This window comes from Paramacrobiotus metropolitanus, unplaced genomic scaffold (genome assembly GCF_019649055.1).
Source record: "Paramacrobiotus metropolitanus isolate TYO unplaced genomic scaffold, Prichtersi_v1.0 Parri_scaffold0000105, whole genome shotgun sequence".
NCBI classification, from domain to species: domain Eukaryota; kingdom Metazoa; phylum Tardigrada; class Eutardigrada; order Parachela; family Macrobiotidae; genus Paramacrobiotus; species Paramacrobiotus metropolitanus.
Genome location: NW_026570325.1, coordinates 243,060 through 269,588, shown reverse-complemented (window position 1 = coordinate 269,588; position 26,529 = coordinate 243,060). Strand labels below are relative to the sequence as shown.

Here is a 26,529-nt window from a genome sequence, read left to right as displayed (position 1 = left end):
ACCAATGATTTGCACCAGGCAAGCTTTCAGTGCAATTAAAAAATGGAGCATCCAATAAAAATGCTAGATTTCTTAAAATAAATACAACCCGGTTTTCGTGGCGGCAAGCAAAAATGCTCTTTCGGCGAAGGCTTAACTCGCGCCTCGCTGAGTTCAGTGCAAACTTCAAATTACGTGGGCTAACGTTTATTATCTGCAATATTATAAAATATATTTTGAAAAGAAAGGCAAATAATGATGTTTTCTTATGCTACGCTGATCTACCCGTCGCCTTTTAATCGGTAAGTTGCGTGTAATTTAAAATGTAGGATGCGGTGGTCATTTTGCTATAACTTTAGCTGTCATTACCGCTGTGATAGATGCCACCAATTCGGTCGTTGAAACCCTTTGGTCCCCTGTCGGCTTCAAACAGTTTCGGATATAATCAGCTCAGGGCCTGCAAACTTGTGTTCACGTAACACAAAGTGTGTTCACGTAAAGGTGCGTGTGTTCACGTAGATGGCAACTTGTGTTTAAAAATTCCCAATACTCCCCCCTTATCATGTAATTTTCGGCTTCAAACTGTTATTTCATTTTAGTATTAGTGCAAATTCAAGGTTGTTTCAGACGTCAATTACAACAATGCAACCGGGCGGGAAGTCATAATGGCTCCACTTAAATGCGATCTCACTTAATGGTCTCAGACTCTCACTTAATTCCCGCCCATATATGACAAATATATGCGGTAGCATAACCTGAAAATACGAATGGTTGTAATGTACTAGCGGAAACCTGTCGCGTTGTAAATTTAAATCGGACCGAAGTGTTGCGGCTAGAACTAACGAAAACATTTAATAAAATGGCAGCAGCAATTAGGGAACTTTTAATTCTTGAAGGATTCTTCGTTTGTTAAAACATACATTGAACTACACTTGCTCAACAGTTTGTTTACGGTCTTTTCATTTACTGCAACTGGACAATTAACCGATTGACGAATGACGATAATTTTAAGGTGACTACTCCATACACAACTTTTTGCACTTCCTTCCGTTCCTTGCACAACGTTTCGAGGCACTGCCTTTCTTTCGGTAGACTACCTTTGACACTACAGTTCATTCGGTAACTACCAATCTACGCTACCTTTTACTAGATGGACTACCATACTTTTATATATACTTAACTGGCATTTTCTTCGACTGCTTTAAGAAGATTCATACGAACTGGGAGCGCATTGCATCCAATTTAACCATGGCCGAAACGGCAAAAAGCGATGGTCAGCGTTGGCGGCAGAGATTGCCCGTTATTGTAACGACCCCGCGGCAACTTCTTACACAGGAAGAGACCTAGGAAATTAGGTCGAAAATTCGTTTAAAAATGGCACTGTCCAAACCCTGCGAAGAAAAACCGGCACACGGGTGCTAGATTTATTTACTCACTGGAATTCGAATTTATAGCTGTCTATATTCTTTCAGTTATGCGGCAATAACAGCTGGTAACGAAGCATCGGCAGTTCTAGTTATAACTTTGCTGTGAACAAATTTAAAAAGTAGTGCAATCAGATAAAGGTAGTGACTACTGGTTGTGTACGGAGTAAAAAGTAGTGCTAAAAGAGATAGTGTACCGAAGGAAAAGTAGCGCAAAAAGGTTGTGCACGGAACGAAAGGTAGCGCAGAAGGTTGTGTACGATGTAAAAGGTAGCAAAAGGTTGTGTACGGAGTGGTCATCTAATTTTAACTACAAATACCAATAGATATAAAAAATTAACCATTCGGCTTGCCAACTATGTTTTACAAACTTCTTGAAGATACTTGCAAGTTACAGACTGCAGTATACTGCAGTATTCTGTAAGCGCTAATTTCACACTTCTCGCGAAAGTTAAACCTCTTGAACCCCGATAATCATGAACTTCCTATTCCTAATATTGACTTGAAAACAGCCTTGCGTCGGGCCCTTGCGTTCATTACGATTACAAATGCGCAAGTACATATTATTGCTATTTTTGGTGAATTTTCTGGCTGTACTGCTGCAAAATGATTCGTTGGCTTCGCGCTTCGCGCAAAAGTTGCTTTTTCTACATTGATTTGAAATAATGCTTAACTTCATGCTTGCCCTTCCCATTATAAAACAGTATTAAGCATCTGTGTTGAACTCTTTATAGCAACTCCCGTGGGCTTCGTTGTGTCTGAGATCTCAGGTATTTGTAGCCACATCGAGGCCAAGGCTAAGCGCTATGCGATTGACGGGGTTCACGCTATATTCTCCTAACTGTACTGTAAATGTACGCCGATACAAAATACACAGAACAAATAATCCGTGCTCCCCTCTTTCCAAAATTATTTGTGTTCACGTAAAATTTCAAGATTTCTGGCTCTGAATCAGCTACAAGTAACGGTATGTTGATACCAACGAATGGTGCATAGCCATTAATAACCAGTGCTACAAGCTGAGCGTCGCTAGTGTCTTCCTTGACTACCACGTTCGTACTGCCATTGTGCAACTGGTCCGGATTTTTCACAATGCAGTTGGCAAGCTGTAAGAAAATGCAGCCAAGGCTCCAGATGTCAGTTTGCTGGTTGGGTGTTATCTCAGAATCCTTTAATAGTCAGGTGCACTGTATCGCAGAGTGCCTTGTTTATGCAAAATAGTGGTATTGCTTCCAACTGATTGAATCGGTAAAATAAGACCATCCACCCCGCCAATAACCATTATTTTGTGGTTGTCCGCTGTATGATCGATTAATATGTGTTCTGGCTGTAAATCTCCATGAACGATATCTTGCTGGTGTAAAAACTGCAGGCCACTTGCCATTTCAAGGGAAAAGCGAACAGCCACCCCTTTATCCAGGATATCATCCTTGCTCGCAGCTGTTTCAAGAAGACGCTTAGGTCTCCACCTAGAAGCAAAGCAGGTGATGATTTAGCGGACACGGCGGAGTCGGGCAAAAACTGCTAAAGGAACCACTTTAAAATAAGTGTTCTGTTGCCAGTTGTTCTGAATGTCAGTCCGCAATTTCTACTGAAGCGAGTGAAATACTATTAAGGGAGCGCAAGCTTAATGGACTATTCCATGTTTTTCGATATTTACAGTCCCATTTTACGGTATGCAAGCTGATTTAAATTAAAGTTCTGGCTTTAATAAACAACAAAATTATCCTTATAAACATTAATTTCTACACTTCGCATCTTTACCCTCGCAGTAATCCATGAGTAGCTCTATGACCGGACCGGCATGCGCTCTGGTTATTGTGGCTTTGTGGTACCGCAGGATATTTTCGTGCCGAAGATCCAGTAATTTTTCTAACCTGAGGCGCAAATTTCCGTAATTGTTGTCGGCTGCAACAACCGGAACGTCTGGATTGACATAAACGAGTTTAACTGCAACCTGATCTTTCCCCGAAAATGCACCGCGACTTGTAACCACAGCCCTGTAGATTTTCCCAAAAGAGTCTATGCAGTCGCTACTTTTGTTATACTGACAGTCGCTTCCCAAAGCTTTGACAGGAATCTTCGCTTCTCCTGCCTTCTGTAGACCCTGAAAAACATCAATTAATCTCTGGATTATGGAACAAAATAGCCACTGCATTCCATTCGTTTAGTTTCAGAAAACCATACGCTCCACATGCGATACCGTGCCCTCTTATTAGGTTATCAAGGGAGTAACGTACGATTTTCTACACTACACGTTACCAATAGCAGGTTTTTCAATTGCCCCTTCAGTTCAACTGCAGAAATTCTTTCGCTACTATTTGTGCGTAGACAGTCACTGATACAGCCTCTCAGTTCGTCATCATCGACTGAGTCGTCCAAGTAGGGAACAAATCCATGCACAGTATTCGTTATGTGTCCATTAATATCATCCACAAGGGTTTCGATAACACGTTCTTTGACGTTGTCTTTTCCGTCATATCGCAGTTTTTTATAGCGAACGCCCTTCTGGCATTCTGCAACCTCCAGAAGAACACATCCCAGGCTCCAGATGTCGCTTGATAATCCCAATTCGATGCTTCGCATGTCGACTGGTAGGTCGGAGAGATTCTCGGGTCGAATATGAAGCCTCCGAAGCATTTCCGGTGACATGTACGACTCAGTGCCACGGACGTCACTGTTGCCGCTTTCCTGGACGCGAATGAAATGCTCGAGACAGCCAATAACTAATATAGGCTCGCCGTTCTTCCAGCGGCCTATAAGTATGTTGGCTGGTTTCAGGTCACCGTGTACGATGTTCTTTCCATGCAGAAAACGAACTCCCTCGGTAATCTGGATTCCCCACTTGATTACAGAACTATAGTCCAGCCGCGATGGTAGCGCTATGCTTTTTATGTGTTGATCCAGGGTGATGCCTAACAAAATAACCTTCCAGTTATACACCTGCGTCGTCTGTAAACTCTGCATTTTCAACTGCCGCGAAGAAATTAAAACAGTGCGTGTTATTACAGAGTTTGTGTATTATTAAATATGTGGATTATGTAAAAACGCAAGAGTAAAAAATCTGAAATTGCTGAGAAAATGAAATACTAAAACGGTTTAGCTTAACGCTAACTCGACGTCATGAGGGGTCAACATCGTGCCTGTTCGAGGAAGTGTCGGTCGACAAAATGGCGGGTCGCCTAACTACTAGTATACTTCTCTGTCTACAGAGTAGAGTAGTATTCAGTTCTGCTGTGGGCAATACTGGTTTCTGGGTTGGCTACCCTCTCTGAAATTGCCGACTGATTATGGGCTCGACAAAAACAAGCTTTCTTACTTATTTTGACGTGCTGAGTAGGATTATGAAGTCGGAATTTATGGCTAATGTCGTCATAAGAGCTAGTTACCGTACTAATAAGTACCCACAGTGGACTGCAAAAAGGTGTTACAAAGCGCGCAACCAGGCACTTTTCTGTACTCAAACAGGCAAATGCAGAACTGGCAATCGGCCTGTTGACCTGGCACCTGCTCCTAGCGCATTTCCCAACGAAAACCATCAACCGATATCTCAAACGAAAGAGAAAAACATTTCAAGAATTTTGATACCAAATACTCTGTAGTAGGGTTGTGGATATCCAAGACCTAAGAGGTGGATACAGGATATATCCTGATATATCATGGATATATCCTTTCGTATCCGGATATATCCTGTGCAACTAAAAAATTATTTTTAAATAATTTGTAGTCTCTAGAATAACAAGGAGGTGCAATCGCTTGTAATTACAGTTGTAACATTAAAAAAATTTATATCTATTCTCTCTACAGTAGGTAAGGTGAAGAGTACTTTGTTCAAAGCGCTGTAGCATTTCCTTTAATAACAACTGCCAAATGCTAAACAAAAGCCTGTGGACAAATTTTCCGCCCACGAAATGTTTGCTGTACTCTTGGGAAATCAGGTAACAATTTTAGAACCGCTCCGCGAAGCGGAGCGATTGATGCCAAAAGAGCTGCGAAGGCGCCGCAAATACCTGCACTGACTGGGTACAAAAATCGTTTTTTAAGAGTTCGCGAGGATAACAATTTGCTCAAAGCCGGGCCGAATGTAACCAGTTTTTTAGCTTGTTCCTTTTAGTTCATTATTTGTTTCAGCAAAAACTCTAGAAAGGAATCAGATGAATATCGCTCCTTAGCCTAGCTGTTATTGTTATCTAGCGTAGATTTTTTGGCTAAAGCTTTTATTGTTGTGATAAACAAAATTCAAGCTATATCCAAGCATATCCGGTGTATCCAAAATATCTCAAAATATCTTATAATATCCTAAAATATCCGTATCCTGCCGGCTAGCCTTGGATATGGATATGATATTAGAATATTTTGGATATGGATACACTTTGGATATTGGATATGCAACATCCTTACTCTGTAGGTTGTTCTTTATGGGATCTAAGAGAAAATCGACCAACCTAAATTTTCTCGTAGACATAACATAAGATCTGAATCCACTGTTTGTCTTCGGTTCTCACACAGAAATCGTATGCTTTGTCTACGACAAACTAAAACGGCTCGATGTTCTCATAAATCGGATAAAGGATGACCTGTTTGGTATCGAAATTCTTGAAATTTTGTGCTCTTTCGTTTGGGATATCAGTTGATGGTTTTCGTTGGAAAATGCGCAAGATGCAGGCGTTCAAAGTCCTGCGCGTTTCCTGTTTATTGGTCATTCGGTCTCGGCCATTTGTTTTATTGGTCATTCGGTCGAGGACCGAATGTAACAGGTTTTTACAGTCCACTGTCAGTCCTCATCGCTATATGAACCAGAAACCCTCTCTCTGTACGGTAGGGACACCCTGCAAGATTGCAACCTGCAAAACCGTCCGGAATGAATAACCGTCCGCCGGACGCTTTTGCCTGTGAGCGACAAAACCGTTCGGCGGTCCAAAAAACCGTCCGCCGTAAACTTTTCCCACCCAGGTTTTTTCTGCTTTGTTCGACGTTGTGAACGACCAGGACTGCATATTCGAGGGCGGGCGGTTTTGCCAGCTTACAGGCAAAATTGTCAGGCGGACAGTTCATCCGTCAGGACGGTTTAACTGTGACAAGATAGCGTTCAGGTTTTGCTGCACTGTGCGGTAAATTCGACAAAGGCAGGTTTGTCGATCGAAACGCGGTAAAATACCTAGCTGCCTGAAAAATTATTGTAAGGCTGGAGGCAAAGTTATCATAAACATGGCAGTATTTTAAATTGTCGCGACTTCTTACGGGAATACATATTATAAAAACTTTATCTCTCCCCACATACCAGTCCATTTGTCCATCAACAATTCAACCGTTGCTTCTCCCACGGCGAGTTTTCTTCTGATGGTAGCTTTGTGATGCGCGATTGTATGCTTATTTCGTAATTGAAGTAACTCTTTTAGTTTGTCGCATTTCGGTTGATAAGAGTGGGCCGACTTCAGTATATCTGCTTTGGTGTCCGTGGTGCCCTTAAATAACGGGATTATTTTAACCGTTACAACATCGTCACCAGTAAAATCCCCGCGATCGGTAATCGTTGCGCTGTAGGTTGTACCGCTGTCATCCTGTCGAATGATCTCTGTTGTATCAAAACAGTACTGACAGCTGCTGCCAAACGAGTCAGACGAAACGTCGTTGACAAAGTCATCTTCCATCAACATGGCACATGATGGTCTAAAAGTTGCGCTTCTGAAACATTGTTTGATAAAGTGTTGAGCGTTATAACCATTCCAGAAATCTTGGTATACATGTGGATAAATGACGGGTACAGCTTCCTTGTGTAACAACTCCCATAAATTGTGATAAAAATCCCCTAAACTTTGATCTGGCTTCAAATTCTGCTCGTGCCTAACGTCACCCGGTGCGGCCCATTCCGGTGGCTTGCGTTGAAACATTTCGATGACGGTGCAACCTAAACTGAAAACATCAGTGGCTGTGGTAACGGGATCCACTGAGGTGTTCAAGCCGCAACAAAGCTGTGTCAGAGCAGTGGTGCCGCCGTATAGGTGAGTCGCGCCACTTCCGATGGGCTTTGTTTTGCACAGTGCACACATGCACGTGATTTTGCTTTTTCGATTCACCGATCTACGATCGGTTTTCTCATTCAGTGATCAGCCTCGCTGTAGAATTCTACATTCTACAGCTCGACCGTGTTTTCCCGCATGAGATTGTGTTTTGGGCATTGTGCCTTTATTGTTTTCTTCGAGAACTAATAAAAGATCGTTTTGTGGCTGGTGTTTCTTCTGTTTTTCCTGAGCAGCGTGAGCACCACGCTGACATGGTGAGATGCAATAAGATTCCCGTATCCCTTTAATTTTGATTTAATTTACCTGGCGCGTAGTCAATAGCGCGCATTACCGGATTTCTCTGTATCGGCCACCGAGTCTGCCTTCCGCCTACAGCGAAGTGTGGACAGCAGCCGTACACAAGCGACGAGGAAGTGCCAGCGTCAGTAGCCCGACATCGCGGAGTTCCTGAGCTGATTTCCCGTCACCACCGATCGGAACCCGTCTCTTTCGGATACCAGAAGAAAGCCCACAGTCCAGGCATTCTTCTGAGCGGAAGCTGAAGCGGGAAAAGCGAGTCTGCGTCCGGACGACAATTTCGGAAGCAAGCAAGCAAGCAAGCAACCAAGCAAGCGAGCGTCGACCGCATCACCTTCAGCAGTCGTCACGTCAGCTAGCAGGTAAGCCGCTGCAAAATTGCAGATACCGATCAAGGTCGTCTAGGCCTTGTTACCGAATAATTTTAGAAGGAAATTATCGATCCTTTCTGAAATTGATAACCGCTTACAGAAGCTGTAAAGCATCTGTATCATATTGCCGTATTATCGTATAATCGATAATAATACCGTCTGATTACTGATTTCTTTATTGAAATCGCTGATATTAAACCGCAATAATTTCTGGTTTGAAATACCAGAATTAACGAACCGAAATTATTAGATATTCATATCGAAATCTAACCGAACACAGAAGCTGTAAAAGCATCTGTGCTACATCGCCGTATTATCGTAATCATCGATAAAATTAACGTGTAGTTTTCGATTTCCTTGTGGAAATCGTTTACATTTAGCCGTATTATTTTCTGGCAGAAATACCAGAATTAATAAACCGAATTTATCGAACATTTACTGTAAAGTTCACCGACCACGGAAGCTGAAAAGCAACCGTGCTAAGCTGCCGTAATTATAATTGTTGATACTTCTACGATTATTACCGAACCTATTGCCGAAATAGTTAGGTTGTACACCGCTGATGTAATGTTAATTTACCGATAATTCGGTAAACTATTAATCGAAATTGCTCAGTATATTTTATTAGACCCGAATCGGAAATCGCTACGCGATTTAATTGATTTTATCGACGAACCGACCCAATTATGGGAATTAGAAATAGATTTACCGCATGATCTACCGTACGAGTTACTACAGTATAATCGTGAGAATTATCGTTTATTTTTCGATAATTCTGAAATGCACCGAACACCGCTAGCTAAAGTTAAGCATTTCGCCGCTGAGGCAGTGCGATCAGCCGGGCGGATAATCCGCAATCAGTCTGATAGTGATGACAGTGATACGAACCGACCCAGCGAGGAAGTAATTCAGCCTCCTGGGAAAATAACGCGCAATAAAGTGAAAGAAATTACCAGTACGGGTGTATCGTTCTTTCACCAAGAATTACCGCAAGTAAAAAAGCGAGTAAATAATAATAAGCGAAAGCCGTTGGCAGATTTCCCAGTGTCAGATGAAACGGAAGTGACAGTTTTACCGGCCGTTCAGATAAACCTTGATGAGGAAATTTCAGAATTTAATTCTGAAATACCACCGGCAAATATCGAAAAGTCTGATAGTAGTGTCGAATCGATTGGATCGACGTTATCGTCGGTCTCATTAATTGATCCAGCCGAACTGGATAAAGAAACCGAAACGTCAGATGACGATGAACCGCAAACTGTAGTGCCTAGATTTCAAAAGGCACATAGTAGTCCGAACTTAATCGATAAGGCGCTGGGTCGTGATTTAACGCCCGTAAGCCTGATACCGTCTACCGGAGAAAAGGTAGCAGTGATAGGTGCTGCAAAGCGAGCAACACCATAGTTCAACTTCAAGTTGACAATGCCGATTTTGTGAATAGATTAAAGAAAGCCGAATCTGGTTTAAACCATCGCGATCGGGTTATATCAGATATGAAGAAAGAGCGAGATGAGTTAAAAAAGGAAAAAGATGAATGGAAGAAAGAGAGAGATAGCTTGCAGGAACAATTACGCACATCGAAGGGCGCCCATCAGAAGGCGCATGACGCCGCGATCGGCCTGCGAGAGAAAGTTATCGAACGTGATAATGCGATTGACCGATTGAAACTAGATCTGCAGAATGCCGATATATCGGTACGTAAATCACAGGAACAGTATCTAGAAGCGTTCCAATCAATCGGTCAACTATCGACAGAATCGAATGATCGTCTAAAAACAATTGGCGAACTTGAGACAATTGTTGAGAATAGTCGTGTACAGTATAATGGTTTAGCTAATAAATATAACGATTTATTAGCGAAGTATCAACAGTTATTAAGCGCCGCTAACGAAAGCCAGGGCGAATACGAAGAGCGACCGGTGATACGAGTGCGGGCTGGTAATACCGAAACCCAGCATTCCCGCATGGAATCGGCACCTAGTTTCGAGTATCGTCCAAGTAAAGAGCGAGTAACCTCGACCGACGCAGCGGTCATTTGTGATGCCGTGCGCGAGGAACTCCGTAGAATGAACAAGCGAACTAGTCGGACTAATAGTCCCATTAGGAAAGCCGATCTCGCAGATGCGATGAGACAGCCAGTTCCTAGGCCGTCTTATAATGGAAGCAAGGAAGATATCGACAGCTTCTTGATTAAGTTCGAGCAAGCTGCCGAAGAAAACCGATGGAATAGCGATACTCGTAAGATTACCGAATTAGCATATTGCTTAAAGGACGAGGCCATTATTTGGTATAATGGTTTAATCGCCTCGAGTAGCAAGCCGACTACATACCGGGAATGGCGTGCACAGTTGATCGCGCGGTTCGGTGATACCCGACGCACGGTTAATGCATTAGCCGAATTAACTAGCCGTACTTATCGCCCAGGGCAGGAAACGCTTGAAGCGTATTTCCAATCGATGATGACTCTGCGCGATCGTGCTGGTTTTACCGGTTCTCCGGAACAAATCGTCACTCTTTTGGTAAAGGGTGTGCGAACGCATGAACGTTTGCACGATAAGTTAGAAGTTATGGATCCGCAAACGCCGGAGAAATTCCTCGAAATTATCCGATACTTATCGTCGAGTAATCCCGATAAGTACGTAGTACCTGTTGGAAGTAAAAACGCCAACAGGATACCGATTCTGCTACCGTTCGTACGGTGCAGTCCCAACCGAAACCAGTAAGCTACGCAGCAGCGGCCGCCAGTCCGCCGCGTCCCAACGGTAATGGGAATAGGCGACCGTACCGACCTGCTAATAACAGTAATGTTAGACCAGCTAATAAAGCCAATGATAGTGGCAATGTAAGACCGGCCAGTAACAATAACAACAATAATACCGGCAATCAGCAATCAGAATCGATCTCAGTTATGGGCTGAGAATTCTGGACGCATTCCAGAAAATACTGACCGAACTCCAAGATTGGAGAAGGAGATGAGAAATGGTCGTGTTGTCGAATATTGTCAACAGTGTGATGTCTGGGGACATTATTATGAAGCATGTCAGTTTAAAGACGTGCCGCGATCCGAAAATCCTATTTACCTATCGTATCACGATCCGGTAACCGGGAATCGCCGATACGCTCGGGATTTCTACCGTGGTCGTGGCAGTCAAAGTGGTAGTGGAGCAAGCACGCCTAATGGTGGTCGCTCCCGTAATAATTCGCAGTCGCGGCGTCCGGCAGGCCAACAGTATGGTCCTAGGCCGACGTCAGGAACACCACCGCCGCAGCAGAGTTCTTCTGCTCCAACCGATAGCCAGGAAAACGACAACGGGGAGTAGATTCCGGCGATACTCCCCTGTTGCCTGGTGAACCGCCGGATACTACTGAAACTATAAGAATTAAAGGTATCCGAATCACCGAGCTAACTGAACCGAATAATTACGAAATGAATAATAGCGATATTAACGTAAACTATTCTACTACCGATTCTCTAAATGAACCAAAACGCGCACCCCGCTAACCCAGATGGGATTTGTCCAGGGTCACTCAACGCGTATAATGGTCGATACTGGAGCCGAAACGTCGCTTATTTCTAATGAATATGTCGACGAATTAAAATTAACTAAAATACCGCTAATTAAACCGTTAAATATTAAGGGAATCGGCGGCACGCGCGGATTCCTAGTGACACATTATTGTGTCGCTACTATAAGTATTTATGGAAAAGTTACCGATCACTCGTTCTATATTAAACCGACCGTCGATGATGTAAAAGTATTATTAGGCCAAGATTATTTGGCAAACACTACTTATACTGTGCGCAATAATGCAATGCAATGGATCCGCACAATTAATACCGTTACTGTAGCGAATCCAAGTACATTAGAAATATCGAAACCGAATACTATTAACGAAATTGTTCCGATACCCGTGGCATCGGAACCCGCTATCAATACTACTATTATTAAAAATAAATCGACCGCTAAAACCGAAATTGTTCCGCTACCCGTGGCAAAAGCCACGGGCAAGAATGAAATTAGATCACCGGCACAGAATTTGTCATTTGGCGTGTTATGGCAAGAATATCGAGTTTTTGTATTTGAGGTATAGGAACTTACCGAATTATTTCATAAGTCTCGACAGGATATTCTTTTCCTGGAAGACGATAGTACGCCAATAACGGGCGTAAGTCGCGAGGAAGCCAAGGAAATAATGGCTAAAATCGAATCCGTCTTTGTAGACGAATTCCGGTTGTTGTTGGATAAACAGCAACAATTAAAGGACGCGTTTACTAAGGCAGAATTCTTTATACCGTATGTATTGCGTTCCGAGCTGGAAGATTTGATTAAATTAAAACCGGAACAAATCTGTAAATTACCATATCGATTGATAGAAAAGTATAAACCGGATAATGTTCCGCCGGAGACGGTGGGCATTATTAAAGCTAATCGCGAACCGAAAGCAAAATTCATCGAAGAAGTTTCAGTTAAGGAATTTGATAAAGATGAACCGACTACGAGATGTAGATCACATTTCGCACCGAACGGTGAATATGGGAATATCGTATGTAATAATACGAATATCGATTCTTACCAACCGGATAAAGTAGCCAAAAGCGAAACTATACCAGGCACTAGTGAATTGTTATCAAATAATAAATCAAAATTTGACGCGTCCAAGCTAATAATTGTAAATGTAGAACCGGTAGTCAATACTGATTCTGCGCCAAATATAGAGGAACCAGTTAGGCCAACTGACCTCGCCGCTAATAATAAGACTTGGGAATTTTCCGAGTCGCCTAGAATAGATTCTGTTTATCGTGGTGAACGCTTCAAATCAATTAAAGTTTTCGCTCGCGATAAAATCCTATTAAATCCTGGTACTAATATGGATACAGTAAAAGCGTGTTTCGATAGAACTGAAAAGTTTAATACTGATAAATTTATGTTTATACCGAGTCCACATGTTTACATGGAGAGACATATTAGACCGATCGAAGGCGTCGTTCAACCGATTAACGGCAAATTCGAGTTAGCGTTATTTAACTTCTATAGTGATCGACAGTTTCCATTAAAAAGGGACAATTTATCGGATACTTAGAACCGTACGAAGAAATCGAAAATGATGAGATTTGCATTAATGCAGTCTCTTTTGCCGAACGTACTCCCGAGGAACAGCAGGAGATTAAAGATGCTGTTGATGCGCTTAATATTAATTCGAAATTAACCACCGAACAAATAAATAAGATCAAGGCAGTATTCCTTGATTATCCGGATTTATTTGCGACTAAGCGTCGACCGTTTGGCGACGTAACAATCGTTAAACATCATATCGATACTGGTGATACGTTACCGATAAAATGCAAACCGCACCGTACCTCTTGGCGAGGACGGGAAATTATCGAAGAGCATGTAAAGGAAATGCTCGAAAAAGGTATTATTCGCCGATCCAACAGCAACTGGTGTTTCCCAGTTGTGTTGGCTTCTAAAAAGAATCCGGACGGTACCATTGGTACTCGTTTTTGCGTTAATTACATTAAATTAAACGATGTAACTAAAAAGAACAATTATCCTTTACCGTCTCCAGATGAGTTACTTCAGTCAGTTGCCGATAACGAATTCTACGTAGGCGTAGACTGTAATGCCGGCTTCTGGCAGATACAAATGGCAGAAGATTCTATCGAAAAAACCGCTTTTATTACGCAAGACGGGTTTGTTTGAATTTTTGCGCATGCCTTTCGGCGTGTGCAACGGACCGGCTACGTTTCAGGAGACCATGAATAAGGCTCTCTCTGCCGTACGAAATGAGAATATTTTTGCGTATCTAGATGATATAATTGTAGCCGCGAAAGACTTCGACGATTTAATAAGGAAAATTAGGCTAATGTGCGAATGCCTTATTAAAGTTGGCTTTACATTAAAACCGAGTAAATGCCACGTAGGCGAAACCGAACTTCATTTCCTAGGTCACATCGTGTCCAAGGCAAGGATAAAAACCGATCCGGAGAAAATCTCCGCAATCTCACAGTATCCGAAACCGGAAACTGAGAATGACTTACGGTCTTTTCTCGGCTTATGTAATTATTATCGTAAATTTGTCAAAGATTTTGCAAGCCGAACCCGTGCAATGTACGGCCTATTAAAAGGAGAAATCGATGTTAAAAACAACTGGAAAGCCGAACATGATGAGGAATTTATTGATTTAAAAAATTCATTAATAAATGCACCGGTACTTGTTAAATTCGATCCTAGTAAACCGACTGTCATCGAGTGCGATGCCAGTACAATCGGCATAGGTGCTATCTTACATCAAGATGGTCATCCTATAATTTATGCCAGCAAATTATTAACCGATGCTGAGCGTAAGTATCCCATTACCGAACTCGAATGCATGGCTGTCGTATTTGCTTGTCGCAAATTTCGACATTTCATCGAATATTCGCACTTTTTCGTGCAAACCGATCACCAGGCGCTGAAAAATTTGTTGCGTTCTGTTTCGCGAAAGGAAGGCCTAAACGGACGTCTTACACGCGTTGGGCACTTCAACTGAGTAGTCATAAAATGACTATTTTATATAGGCCAGGCAAACAGTGTGATAACGCTGATGCTTTAAGCCGACATCCCGTCGGTCCGCCGATCGAAACGGCTGACGACGACGACTGGGATGATATGAAAGATCGGAAATTTAGTACTCCAGCGATTAGAGTAACTACAATTACCGACCCCGCCGACCATGAGGAAGGCGAGGATAACTTTAAATATTACCGAGTCGAACAGGAAAAGGATCCTGTTATCGAGAAGCGCTTTCATGCCTTAGAAGGTAGAGCCGAAGGTACTCACTTAATTAAACGCGATCCGAATTTCGAACTCTGGAGCGGAGTTCTTTACCGATTAACCGAAAAAGATGGTCGTTTAGATCGTCGCTATGTAGTACCGAAGCATATGCGTGTAGATATCATGCACGCCATGCACGATACACCGGCAAGTGGTCATTTGGGACCGTTAAAAACTTATAAGGCGATAGCGTTGCGTTATTACTGGGACGGAATGGTCGCCCAAATCGATAAATACGTGCGAAATTGTTATCTATGTCAGCACAGGAAAACCGAACGGAAAGCACCGCCTGGTAAATTGCAACAGATTAAAATAGGTGCGCCGTGGTACCGAATGCAAGTGGATCTTAAAGGACCGTTACCAATAACACCGAGAGGCAATACTTATATTGCCGTAGCTATTGATGAATTAACGAAATTTGTAATCGCGAAAGCGATACCGAATGCGAAAAAGGAAACTGTAGCGAATTTCCTAATCCATGATGTATTTTTGCCTTATGGCACACCGCATATTCTTAATACCGATCGTGGAACTCACTTCCACAATAAATTACTAGAAGCGAATAATAACCGTTTAAAAATACAGCATCATTTTGGTGCTGCGTATCATCCTGTAGGAAGAGGACTTGTCGAACGCCAGATGCAGACAATTGCCGATTCTTTGGCGATGTACGCTGCAGATGGTCGCGAAAAGAATTGGGATACTGTATTACCGTACGTTATCGCTGGTAAAAACCGTGTCGAAAATAAGACGACGCATATGTCGCCGTATTATATGCTATATGGCCGCGAACAGGTTATTCCTGCAGATATAGCTACGAAAACTAATTTACCGACGGATCATGCATCGATTGCCGAATATATGGCCGATTTTCGCCATAATTTAAGTCGCGCGCATGAAATTATCGAAATTTATTTAAACGAAGAGTTTGTTAAAAATGCCGAACGATTTAATCGGAAACGTAGCGATGATAATTATCAAATAGGCGAATTAGTTCTTTTGAAAAAGGAAAAGAAAAAGGGAGAAGTAGAATCGTTTCGAGAAAAGTTTGGTGGTAGATGGGAAGTTGTCAGCTTCCCGTATACTAACGCCGTTGAAATCGAAAATAAGGATAAACCGGGAGAAACTCGCATTGTAAATTGCGAACGCCTCAAGCGTTATAACACTACCGAAGAGGATCGTAAAGATATTGTGTGCGTATTACCGAAAACCGCCGAAAATGGTTTAAATGTAAATGCCGAACCGTTTACACCAGCTGAAACTGCAGAAGTTACCGATAATGTTGAAAATAATAATTCAACCGAAAATCAAAGTAATATCGAAGCTGAAAATGAGGATAATCAGTGGATCGAAGAATCTACTAATAATACCGAAAATAATCGTAAAATAAATAAGAAAAAGCCGACGCGGCTACGTCTGCACGTACGCCGTGGCAAAAACGGATACGAACATGTAAAATAATAATTTTACAATCTGTGTGGTCCGTACCGCTCTGAAATAGAGTTCCCTTATTTCCGTGGTTCGTACCTTATCGATTTAAAATCCCCACTAAAAATGTGGTCCGTATCTCTCGTAATATTTACGCGAATAAATCCCCACTAAATTTCGGTTCATACCTCTCGTACTACTCTTGCGAAATAATATCGAATTATTCCCCGCTATATAGAGGTCCGTACCTCTTGACCGAATTATTCCCCACTGAAAAGTGGGAATAATAACCGCATAAATTAAAATACCGCTATCGAGCTGATATTATTATCGATTAATTACTAAATTAATTCTCGAATTAATTTCAGTAGTTAAATACCGAACTCACCGGCTTACTTGTTGTTGTAGGTACCGAAATGGACAGACAGCAACCGAACCGTCATCCGAATTCAGGTAATAATAGATCGAACGCTCAGAGATTGAGTATAATTTTTACCGATATTCAATCTGAAGATGAACCGGTTCAGATCGAAACTGTACGAGTTTCACGCTCAGTACAAACCGATAATGTTTTTATTACCGACTACGACCAGTATCAAGCTTTGATACGGCGTATGCAAGAAGATGATGGTGAGAATTTTCCACCAGAAGAATCGCCAGAAAATTTGCGTAATATTTCCGCTAATGAACAACCGGTACAAAATGTTGCAGTAATTCAACCGACTGTCCGCACGGTGGAAACACCGGCAGCAGTATCATTATTACCGATTAATTTGGGTGCTTCACGTAGTGAACCGCCGTCAGTTCAACCGGTACGAGATGTACAAATTCAATCGCAAAATGTTGGAACAAATGTGCCGATTGCACAAAGCGAACCTGCATTAAATCAGCCGGCACAAAATGTGCAAGAACCTACCGCGATGGCACAATCGACTCTCGGGATTTCCCGGAGTGAGCCACCGTCGGGAGGATCTCACGGGATAATTCGTATGAATTACCCGGTGCCGCATGAAATCTATTTAACCGAAACTCCTGTAATTAGACCATTACCGCCTGTGGTACCGGGAGGACCACAGATGAATGTAGCCAGCGTTAATATTAATAATCAGCGACATACTTTTCTCTTGGGACCGGGACAAGACCAGATGGCACTCTTGCGAATGTAGCGCCGTCTTCCCAACCGCTTATTCAGCAAAGAATTATTGGTAATAATGGAAATAGACCGATTTTACCGAGCCCGATACCGCCAGCACAGCCGCGTATGGTTGTTGCCCCACCGAATAGTACTGTAAGACTTCGACCTGCAACTGGGAATTTACCGTTGCAACATCGATATATTATTTCACCGACCGATCAGCAGTTTCCTGTCAGTACATTGGTACGACCGGGAGTTGTTAAAATCAGTACACCGACTCGTATGCCAAGTATTGTGGCAAATTTACCGGTATCTCAGAGTGGCACTATGCCAACAGCGCAAGCTGATCGCGTGCCAAAACAATCGGGTGATGGACAGCCGTCGCCACCTAAAATACCGCGGTTGTCTACACAGACAACTGATAATCACACTACCGAACCTGTTTTGCGCGAGTCTGAGCGCAGACAGCGATTGAGAGAAGAGCAGGAAGATCTGCAGCGACAGATCATACAGGTTAGAGATCAGCTAAATCGTAGCTATTTTGATAGCGATAACGAAGATGAACCGGGTAAATTAACTATCGATGATCAGACAGTTGAAGTACCGGAAGCCGATAGATCGATGCAAGACCAGACGGAGGAAAATATCGAACCTCCGACTACTCGAGTACCTTCACCGGAAATACCGGAACATATTCCGGTTGCGAAAAAGGCAGAAAAGGAGAAATCGCCGAAAGATTCGGATGATTCATCGCCATTACTTGTGGTTATTACACCACCGGAACCGACAGCAGATGACACTATGGCGTTAATGCTGGATGCAGCTTACGGGTTTTTCCGTGAGTTAAAGAATAAAGAGCGAGCAGCTGCATTTAACTATTTGTATCAGAGTTATCGAACTCACGTGAACCGAAACGCAGATCGTGAACAGTTTCGATTAGCTATTCAGGGCGCTGTTAACCGGGGCGAGATGCTCGAAGTATACATTAATTGGTCACCGACAATAATGTATTCACCGACTGATCTCCGTAGGAGATGGTACCAACATATGGTAATTAATACGCCGGAGAGCTTCCGGGAAGCCGTAGTATTTGCCGTGCGCGATATTCATAATCGTGCTGGATCTACCGTAGCAGAGATTGCTAATTATATTACTCTAACGATGCCGATGGCACTGTGTGCCCCCGCGCAGCAGTTTCCAATGATTTTGGAAGCTATTCACGAATTAGTGCGCCGGGACGTATTAGTCGAAATTACCGGATTAATGGTGCCGCGATACGCACTTACCGATTCTAACCGTACGAGAATGAGTTCGATTACCGGGTTACCAGTTAAAGAACTGGGACTTCCGTCGCCAGATAGGAAGCGGAAGAATGTAAAGATAGTTCAGCCACCGCCACCGCCTCCAGAGCCAACGTTAGAGACTCTGATTGAAACTATCGGTCAGATTGTGCGATCACGTCACGAACCTACTTCGGGGCGGATTATAGATTGTTTGAGACATCGGTATAATGCGGAAGCAGTAGTTGCTGCAATTAATCGGGCGTATGAAAATAGCCGGTTATTACGACGTTATAATTCCAATCGATTACTTGTGTATCACACAATTTTACCGAATATTTCATTCCTGCATAATTACCCACTGTTTGATGCGAGACAGTGGCAGGAAGTTGTTTTGCGCACAATTAGAGAAATCGCCGATCCTACTGGATCTACTATCGATGAAATAATTCAGTATATTCGCACGGTACGCCCTGATATGGGAAATCGTGTAGATCATTACGTTGAGTTAGCCGCATCCGAACTGGTGTTAGATCCCATTATAATTTCTCATAACGATCCCCAACGCGGAATAACTTGGCGAATTAATGAAAACGCGGGCCATGCTGGGTCTTCGTCTTCATCATCGCACCGCTAATAATTTAAAACCGTAAAATCACCGACTACTGTAGGATTACTACAGTAGAAGTTAATCGTAAATAAACCGAAAATGTCCCCATAAAATTGTGGTCTATACCTCTCGCATAATCGTTAGCCGAATTGCGTAATAATCGTTGATTAAATTATCGTTTAAATAAATTATAGAGTTACCGATTAAGTAATTGAAGATTAATGCGAATAATCTTCTTGTAGACCGAATGGAACCGAACGTGTGCGATCGCTGCAAGTATAACACGAACAACCGGAAATGTACCGACTGTCTGTTTGGACAGAATATCGATAATATGAATCCAGATACCGTTGTAACACGGCTGGTGAGCGAAGTGATGCATGCCAATTTGGATGCATACACCACCGTAATGGAGTCGCGATATGAACTGATTCTCCAGCGGAAACCGTGGTTGTTGGCGCAGATTAATGATGCCGTCCATGGGTTCGTTAATAGCCGAGCGGATCATTGGCAACAAGTGCCGGATCCAGGGAGAGCGCCGTCGCACGTGGCGATGCGATTTAACGCACCGTCACAACCGAATACACAGGTAAATAATTACCTAGCAGGTACTTTATTATCGGCAGAAGAGTGGGAAATGATCCCATTAGATCGATCGATTCCCAGTACGTGGGAAAATGATATTCTGAATTTTAATGTTAATTCACTGCAGGCGTACGCGATGCCGCAGCAATCGATGTTGAATTATCAACAATTTCCGCAACAGTATCAACCGGCGCAAAATGCGCAATATCCGCAGGCTGACTGGGCATTTAATCAGCCGCAGTATCAGCAATATCGTCAACCGATGCCGACGCAGGTAAATGACAAATACCTGCACTGTACCGTCTTGTAAATTATGTAAAATTCAATCTAATACTCCGTCTGTACAGCAGGCGACGACCAGTACCGACCCGTGGCTCGCTGAGCGCGGATATCGTCCGAATGTTGCGCAGCAGTTTGGTAGCCGAACTGCCACACAACAGCAGAATATCGAACGTCAGCCGAGTACGTCGCGTAATCAACCGGACGCGCGTGCGGGACTGATGAAAAAAGTAAGTAAATTGTCTTTGGATGAATCGACTACGTCAGCAGGGAATGAGTGTTTACAACCGTCCTCTGACAGTAGTAGCGGCAGACCAGTATTTGGTAGCCGCCATCGAATTGAATATAGTCTGGAACCGTCTGTGCATCATTCACAGTCGCGCAAGAATATTATAATCGAGGGTAGAGATTTGACCGAATTGGGAAATAAACTTATTTCTGCTGATTTGCAGAGACGAACCGGCAGACAGCGCAATCGCGATAATGTTCGATCGGCTGAATATCAGCAACAACAGCAGCAGAGCGCTCGACCGGCTGGAGATCAGCAGTCGAATACTCAGCGCAATGTGCAGAATAATCAACCGGCTGGAAATCAGCAGCGCGATGTTCATCGTCGCGGATACCGTGATAATCGTTCACTACCGATCGATCCTTCTACCGTACTGAAGGACGTAATGCATATTGTGAACAATGCTGAAATTTATGTTCACAAATTAACCGGCATCTTGGGAATTGCGAACCGTGAGGAAAACCCAGACGTAGCGCAATATGATCCACGAGTCTGTGGATTTGCTGGAAAGAATCGGGCTACGAGGCCGTATGTTAGAAATCGATTATGCTAACGTAGATTTAGTGCGATCGTTGGACGTGCAGAAATATGCGACTCGCCGTTCAAATTCATTGCGTACAGCGTTGGACATTAGTCAGCTGTATGTACCGATTACCGCTGTGGACATTGAGATTCTCTCTCTATTCCGCATTTTTGGAGATAAGAATACGGAGACATTTCTCCTGCAGTTTATTTTACCGGAAACCGACCCCGCAAAGTTTTATTTCTTCTGCCGGGTAGCCAGTAATTTAGACCGCTGTACTCGAAACCGAAATATCGATTGGATGTCAATTCCATACAACACCGGGCTAAAGACTGCAGTAATGTGCATCTTGGCCGCGCTGCTTGGAAGCCACAGCGCTCATAATTATATTTATAAGCAGAAAGACCGGCCAGAATATCGACAAATGCGAGATAAGATCCTGTTATTGGGTCAACCGAAAAGCGAACAGCAGGAGGCGCAGGAATTACGCGATATCCTTGCCGCCGCTGGCCAGATCGAAATGGACACCAATCAAGGTGGTCCTAATCAGTTTTATGACGATATGGACGAGCGGATGAAGCGATTCGCAGATCGTCAAAATCAGTACGAACATGGCGCTAGCTTCAATAAGCGGAAGCATGTGCCCGATTCACCGGATACTCTTTCGGGAAGTAAAACCGATCAACCGATATATAAAGTGCGAGTCGTGCATACTCCCGCGACACATAAAGGCAATGTCGCAGGAAATCGGTCTGCACAGCTGCCGATGGGAGTAGCAGGCGATTCAAGATCGTCACTCAAACCAACCGCCTTCACGGGAAACAAACCTGTGCTTATTCCGGGAGCGGTAGAAAAGAAGCAAACCGCAGCAGTATCATCTGCCCCAGCGTCGATTAGTTCGACGACTGTGAAATCAACAGGCAAAGTGCAAGGACAGCAACAATCGGCTGCTCCTGTGCCAACTGCATCAGTTCCAGCTGAACAGCCTGGACAATTGAAACCGGAAGAAGCTGCGAAATTAGCAGCGCTGAATGCTCGTAATGAAAAATTACTGAGCACGATATCGTTATCGCGTATGAAACCGCACGAGAGAAAGTTTTACGAAACTACTCAAAGTTTCCGCGACCATGTTGAACCGTCAAGCAATGAGTATGTTCATGGCATACTGAGCGAACTGGTAAATAAGAAAATCACCGATATGTCGAAAGACGAATACGACTTCTGTTCGGCCGAAATTCATCGATGGCCGAAAGAAAAACTTGCCGCTGGCCAGATGCCAGATAATTCATTCATTAAATTACCGACCGCGCCAAATGGCGAAGAGACCGAAGTTTTCCACGATACTGTGGACGAACCGTTACCAGTTGAATCGACAGTAGTCGAACCGGCACAAGGTGTGCTTTCAGAAGCGATTGGCACAGCATTAAGTGTTGTAGCCGCTGGTGTTGTTACCGAATCTGCGACTGCTGGCGCTACTGCTGACGTTGACGTTGATATGCTGTTCGATGCGGATCCGAATGCTGAAATGCTGGACACCGTATAAAAGCGGATAAAGCTGTGATTGGAGGACAACGATTCTCCGGAATGGATAAAGCATTATTGGAATGGACGCTCATTAAATTTGCATTTACTTTTGTGATTGTTAACCATAGAATATGCCGCCGTTTGTGGTCGCATTTTGATCATATTTTTGACTAATACCGTGTTCATGTGTTTTGTTCGATTCCCATGGGCTTCGGAGGGCCTCGCCGTTCCACCCGTGGCATGTCAGAGCAGTGGTGCCGCCGTATAGATGGGTGGAGTCGCGCCACTTCCGATGGGCTTTGTTTTGCACAGTGCACACATGCACGTGATTTTTGCTTTTTCGATTCACCGATCTACGATCGGTTTTCTCATTCAGTGATCAGCCTCGCTGTAGAATTCTACATTCTACAGCTCGACCGTGTTTTCCCGCATGAGATTGTGTTTTGGGCATTGTGCCTTTAATGTTTTCTTCGAAAACTAATAAAAGATCGTTTTGTGGCTGGTGTTTGTTCTGTTTTTCCTGAGCAGCGTGAGCACCACGCTGACAGCTGTTGCATTTCTTTGGAAGCAAACTGCGATGAGCCTTCCGCCTGCGTGACGAACGCGCCCAGGTTCGAGCCTTGATTATGGTATGTCGCTTTCTCGAAATGGGCAATTTTTAAAAGGTAGCCTGACGCAGTATCTCTTTTTAATTCGTGCACGACAATATTCTGACAGCGAATATCCTTATGGATAATTCCGTACTCGTGTAAGACTTTCAAACCTTTGAGTACTTGCGCGATGAACTGCGGAATTAAACTTGTTTTGAATGCTCTGGTGCGCATCATGGATGGCAGCGGAAATGTTACCATGCCGTATGCTAAACATACAGAGTACGTGCGTTAGCGTAAACCATTTTCAATGTATTAATTGTCATACCTTCGGGTGCGGTGAAAATTCGCAGCTCGCCGTCTTCCGGTCTAACTGCGAAATGCTCGAGAACATTCTGCGTTTTCGGTGTCACACTGCTGATCAGTATATCATACATCTGCTGCTTATTTTGCATTAATGCGCCTTCGGGGTCATAGTTCTTATCAACCGTTGATATGGCAGATGCCCATCCGGGTGCAAACGATCCGTTCAGTATCTCGGGAAGAGAGAACTTCTCATCATTCTTTCTGCTCCTATCTTTTTCCGCTTCCGACTCCCTGATTTGTACCAGGGTCAGTGCCTTTGCATTCGGATCGTACTCTGCTAATTTGCCCCCCTCATTAGCCATCTGAGTAGCTGTCTTAAGCTCATGGCGCGTGACCAAAAAAAGCTGATTCTCTGCGGCTATCGATCCGGTAGGTATAACAGGATTGAAATACACCATATTTAAGAGCTGTGAGGCGGTTGGTCGTAGAGTGGCGTTGTGCATGAAGCAGGCATCTAGAAACTTCTCCTCTTGTGGCCTAATCTGATGATACTGCTCAGCCGTAGGATACTGCGGCTTGTACTGCTCACTGAAGTAGTAATGCATATTTTCGAAGGTTGTTGAATGCGCATCCATGACAACCGGATGCCCATCTTTTTCTCTTTTGTGAAACACCGGCGGCTGGCCTCGCTGCATTAGCTCAACCAAGGTACAACCGAAGCTCCAGATATCGGACTTGCGGCCAACAGGCGACTTTTCATTCTGCATGGCGGTCGAAAGTTTCGCCATTTCAGGAGAAAGAAACGGTACAGTGCCGGCCGCATGTTCGACGCAATCAGGCGGTGTTGTATCACTATCGAAACACTTCATCATGTTTAATCCAGTAATCTTTAACGTTTCCTTTCCTTCGGACACGATCACATTGGCTCCTCTGATATCCTGATGAATAATCTTATGCTTATGGAGAAATTCTAAGCCTTGTAAAATTTTTCGTGCATAGGAAAGCACTTTGTACTCATCCGGAATTTTGGTCTGCATAAGGCTGTCCAGTGGTGTACCTGAAGTAATAGCACATGAGCGGACAAAGTAAAGTGTTCTACACTGTATAATATATATATGTATAATATAGAGTATAAAGTCAGAGACGAGCCCAGTTAAAAACGAGCATATTAAAAACAAGCAAGATCCAAACGAGCAAATCCGGGTTAACCAAAACATATTTTAAAGCGAAATGCGCACACATTCTCAAGTTTTTTTGCACGTTATTGGAACCCAACCTTGGTTACTGATTTGCACTTGAGGGAAGTGACCCGGTACACGTGCAAAATTCGTGTCATTCTCGTTTGTGCACTCCAAACACTATTTGCATCGTTTTAGTGAATTCTGTAGCCAAAGGATTTATATGCTTTGGTGTGAAAATCATTTGTAAGGCGCAGCATCCGGCTGGGGACTTCAGAGTAAAACAAATCCCGAAAAGTTTAAACGCAAGAAGGCGTACCAACAGCCTAATTATGGACCAATCTTCTTCAAGTTTTGCACAAAATCGAACTTAAGCGTAAAGATCTTTTTGACACAAAACCAAGTGTTCATCATGTTTTTCAAATTTTAAAAAATTGTAAATTTATTTTAAAATTGGAAAAAGTACCAGATTTTCGGTTCCGTAGCAACAAAGATTTTCGGTTCCGTAGATTTCCGGTTCCGTTCCAGTCTTTATGTGTACTGTTGTGCAAAACTTTACAGGAATCGGCCCATATTCAGGCTTTTAGTGCAGTACTTACACCTTCATGCCTCCAAATTCTCCTTAATCTTATTTCATCCCTATGTTCCCAACCGGTGCTGCTCGCACTTCCCGTTTTCACAACAACACAACAAATCATTCGGCACCAACATGCAATAAAACGATGCCAAAAAGGTTTTGGGAGTGCACGAAACAGAAAGTATTTTTACGTGTACCCGAATTGGCACCATGTATCCGGTCAAAAAAGCATACGACAGTAAAAATGTAAAATAATATTGTACCGCGTTGCATTGTCATTTATACGACTTGACATTTCTTGAGCCACTACATTAAAACTTTGATATGTCATTTAACGCAATCGCAAATAATTTTCTGGTATGCGTTCATTAGTTCGTATAAGTTACAGTCTGTACTGCAGAAAAATAAGCATTGCATAGAGTAAAAGGGCGCTTGCACCCCTTAACATATCAGCACCTTGGCAGTCTTCGGAGAGAATGTAGCAAGTCATCGAAGTTCCAGGCCGCCGGCCAGTATAATCGACGCCATAATACGCTTGCACATATTCGTGTCGCTGTCCGTTAATAAATAATTTGGCTAAATGTTGAATGGAGAGCCGAAGCTGTTCCATTTCGCTTTGTGCATCCGCTCGTACGGCTGGCCTTAATGTCAGTTCCGCCACTTCCGGGAACTGTGCAAGGCGTTGCAGATTATCTTTCGGAAGCTGTGCAAGCCGTAGCAAATAGTCGAAGCCGGCATTTTCGAATTGCTCCCCGTCTAGCTGTACTGCACCATCCGTGGCTTGTAATTCTGTACTTGGTTTTAGTTTGACGCGATATGTCACAGAACCGGGGGAAGACAATTAATACGCAACGTCATAAAGAGAAGCCATCGCAGTTTTGCGATGGCAGCAAAATTAGCTCAGAAAAATCTAAAAATTTTCCTACTTACTACGTAAAACTAAAATCAACAGCAGAAACAAAATCATATTGTGAGATTACGAGTCCTAGCAAATTGCTCGACGAGTTTCTCAAAACTTCAGCCGCAAACAACATGGACTACAATGAAATTTGGTAAATGGTGTGTTGTAGCAGCAGGCTTTTTGATATATGGTGCGTTGTAGTATGCACGGCGCTTTTGGCGAGCTCACTGTCTGTTTACTCTACGTTGCACACACACACGTAGATGAATCAAGAGCGCCCGTGAAATTACAGTATGAGTAATGGAGCTGCTTAGTACAAAGGCTGCGGCATTTTTGTTTGTTCATAGCTTCCGCAGTATCGTAGTTCGGTTATCTGATTTTGTTATCGTACTCGATATTTACAGAAATGGCGAGA

General features: G+C 43.3%; 2 protein-coding genes across 4 annotated transcripts in view; one reads left to right on the top strand and one right to left on the bottom strand.

Moving 5' to 3' along the window:
* LOC129597463 (uncharacterized) overlaps positions 1-26,245 on the bottom strand; it is a 28,371-nt gene extending 2,126 nt beyond the window's left edge. Inside the window, exons 1-7 of one of the 2 annotated variants that reach the window (XM_055495023.1) lie at positions 25,670-26,245; positions 23,481-24,515; positions 23,326-23,421; positions 6,685-7,311; positions 3,666-4,318; positions 3,168-3,510; positions 2,785-2,872 (exon numbers count right to left, since the gene is read on the bottom strand). In XM_055495023.1, the coding sequence (XP_055350998.1) occupies positions 2,785-2,872; positions 3,168-3,510; positions 3,666-4,318; positions 6,685-7,311; positions 23,326-23,421; positions 23,481-24,515; positions 25,670-25,823 (2,996 nt within the window). In that variant the 5' untranslated portion in view covers positions 25,824-26,245. Of the gene's footprint in view, positions 1-2,258; positions 2,873-3,167; positions 3,511-3,665; positions 4,319-6,684; positions 7,312-23,325; positions 23,422-23,480; positions 24,516-25,669 lie in introns of those variants that run through there. The other variant, XM_055495022.1, reaches the window with a different exon arrangement.
* On the top strand, positions 7,618-21,101 carry LOC129597468 (putative uncharacterized protein DDB_G0271606). Of its 2 annotated transcripts, XM_055495032.1 has the most exons (6): positions 7,618-8,085; positions 16,746-16,790; positions 19,605-19,951; positions 20,075-20,221; positions 20,295-20,456; positions 20,679-21,101. In XM_055495032.1, exons 2-6 carry the CDS (start codon positions 16,754-16,756, stop codon positions 21,066-21,068), a joined length of 1,083 nt encoding a protein of 360 aa, XP_055351007.1. In that variant the 5' UTR covers positions 7,618-8,085; positions 16,746-16,753; the 3' UTR covers positions 21,069-21,101. The 2 variants fall into 2 exon arrangements, with proteins under 2 accessions (XP_055351007.1, XP_055351006.1); XM_055495031.1 differs by lacking the exon at positions 16,746-16,790 and having other exon boundaries at positions 20,295-21,101.
* Positions 26,246-26,529: the final 284 nt, after the last annotated feature.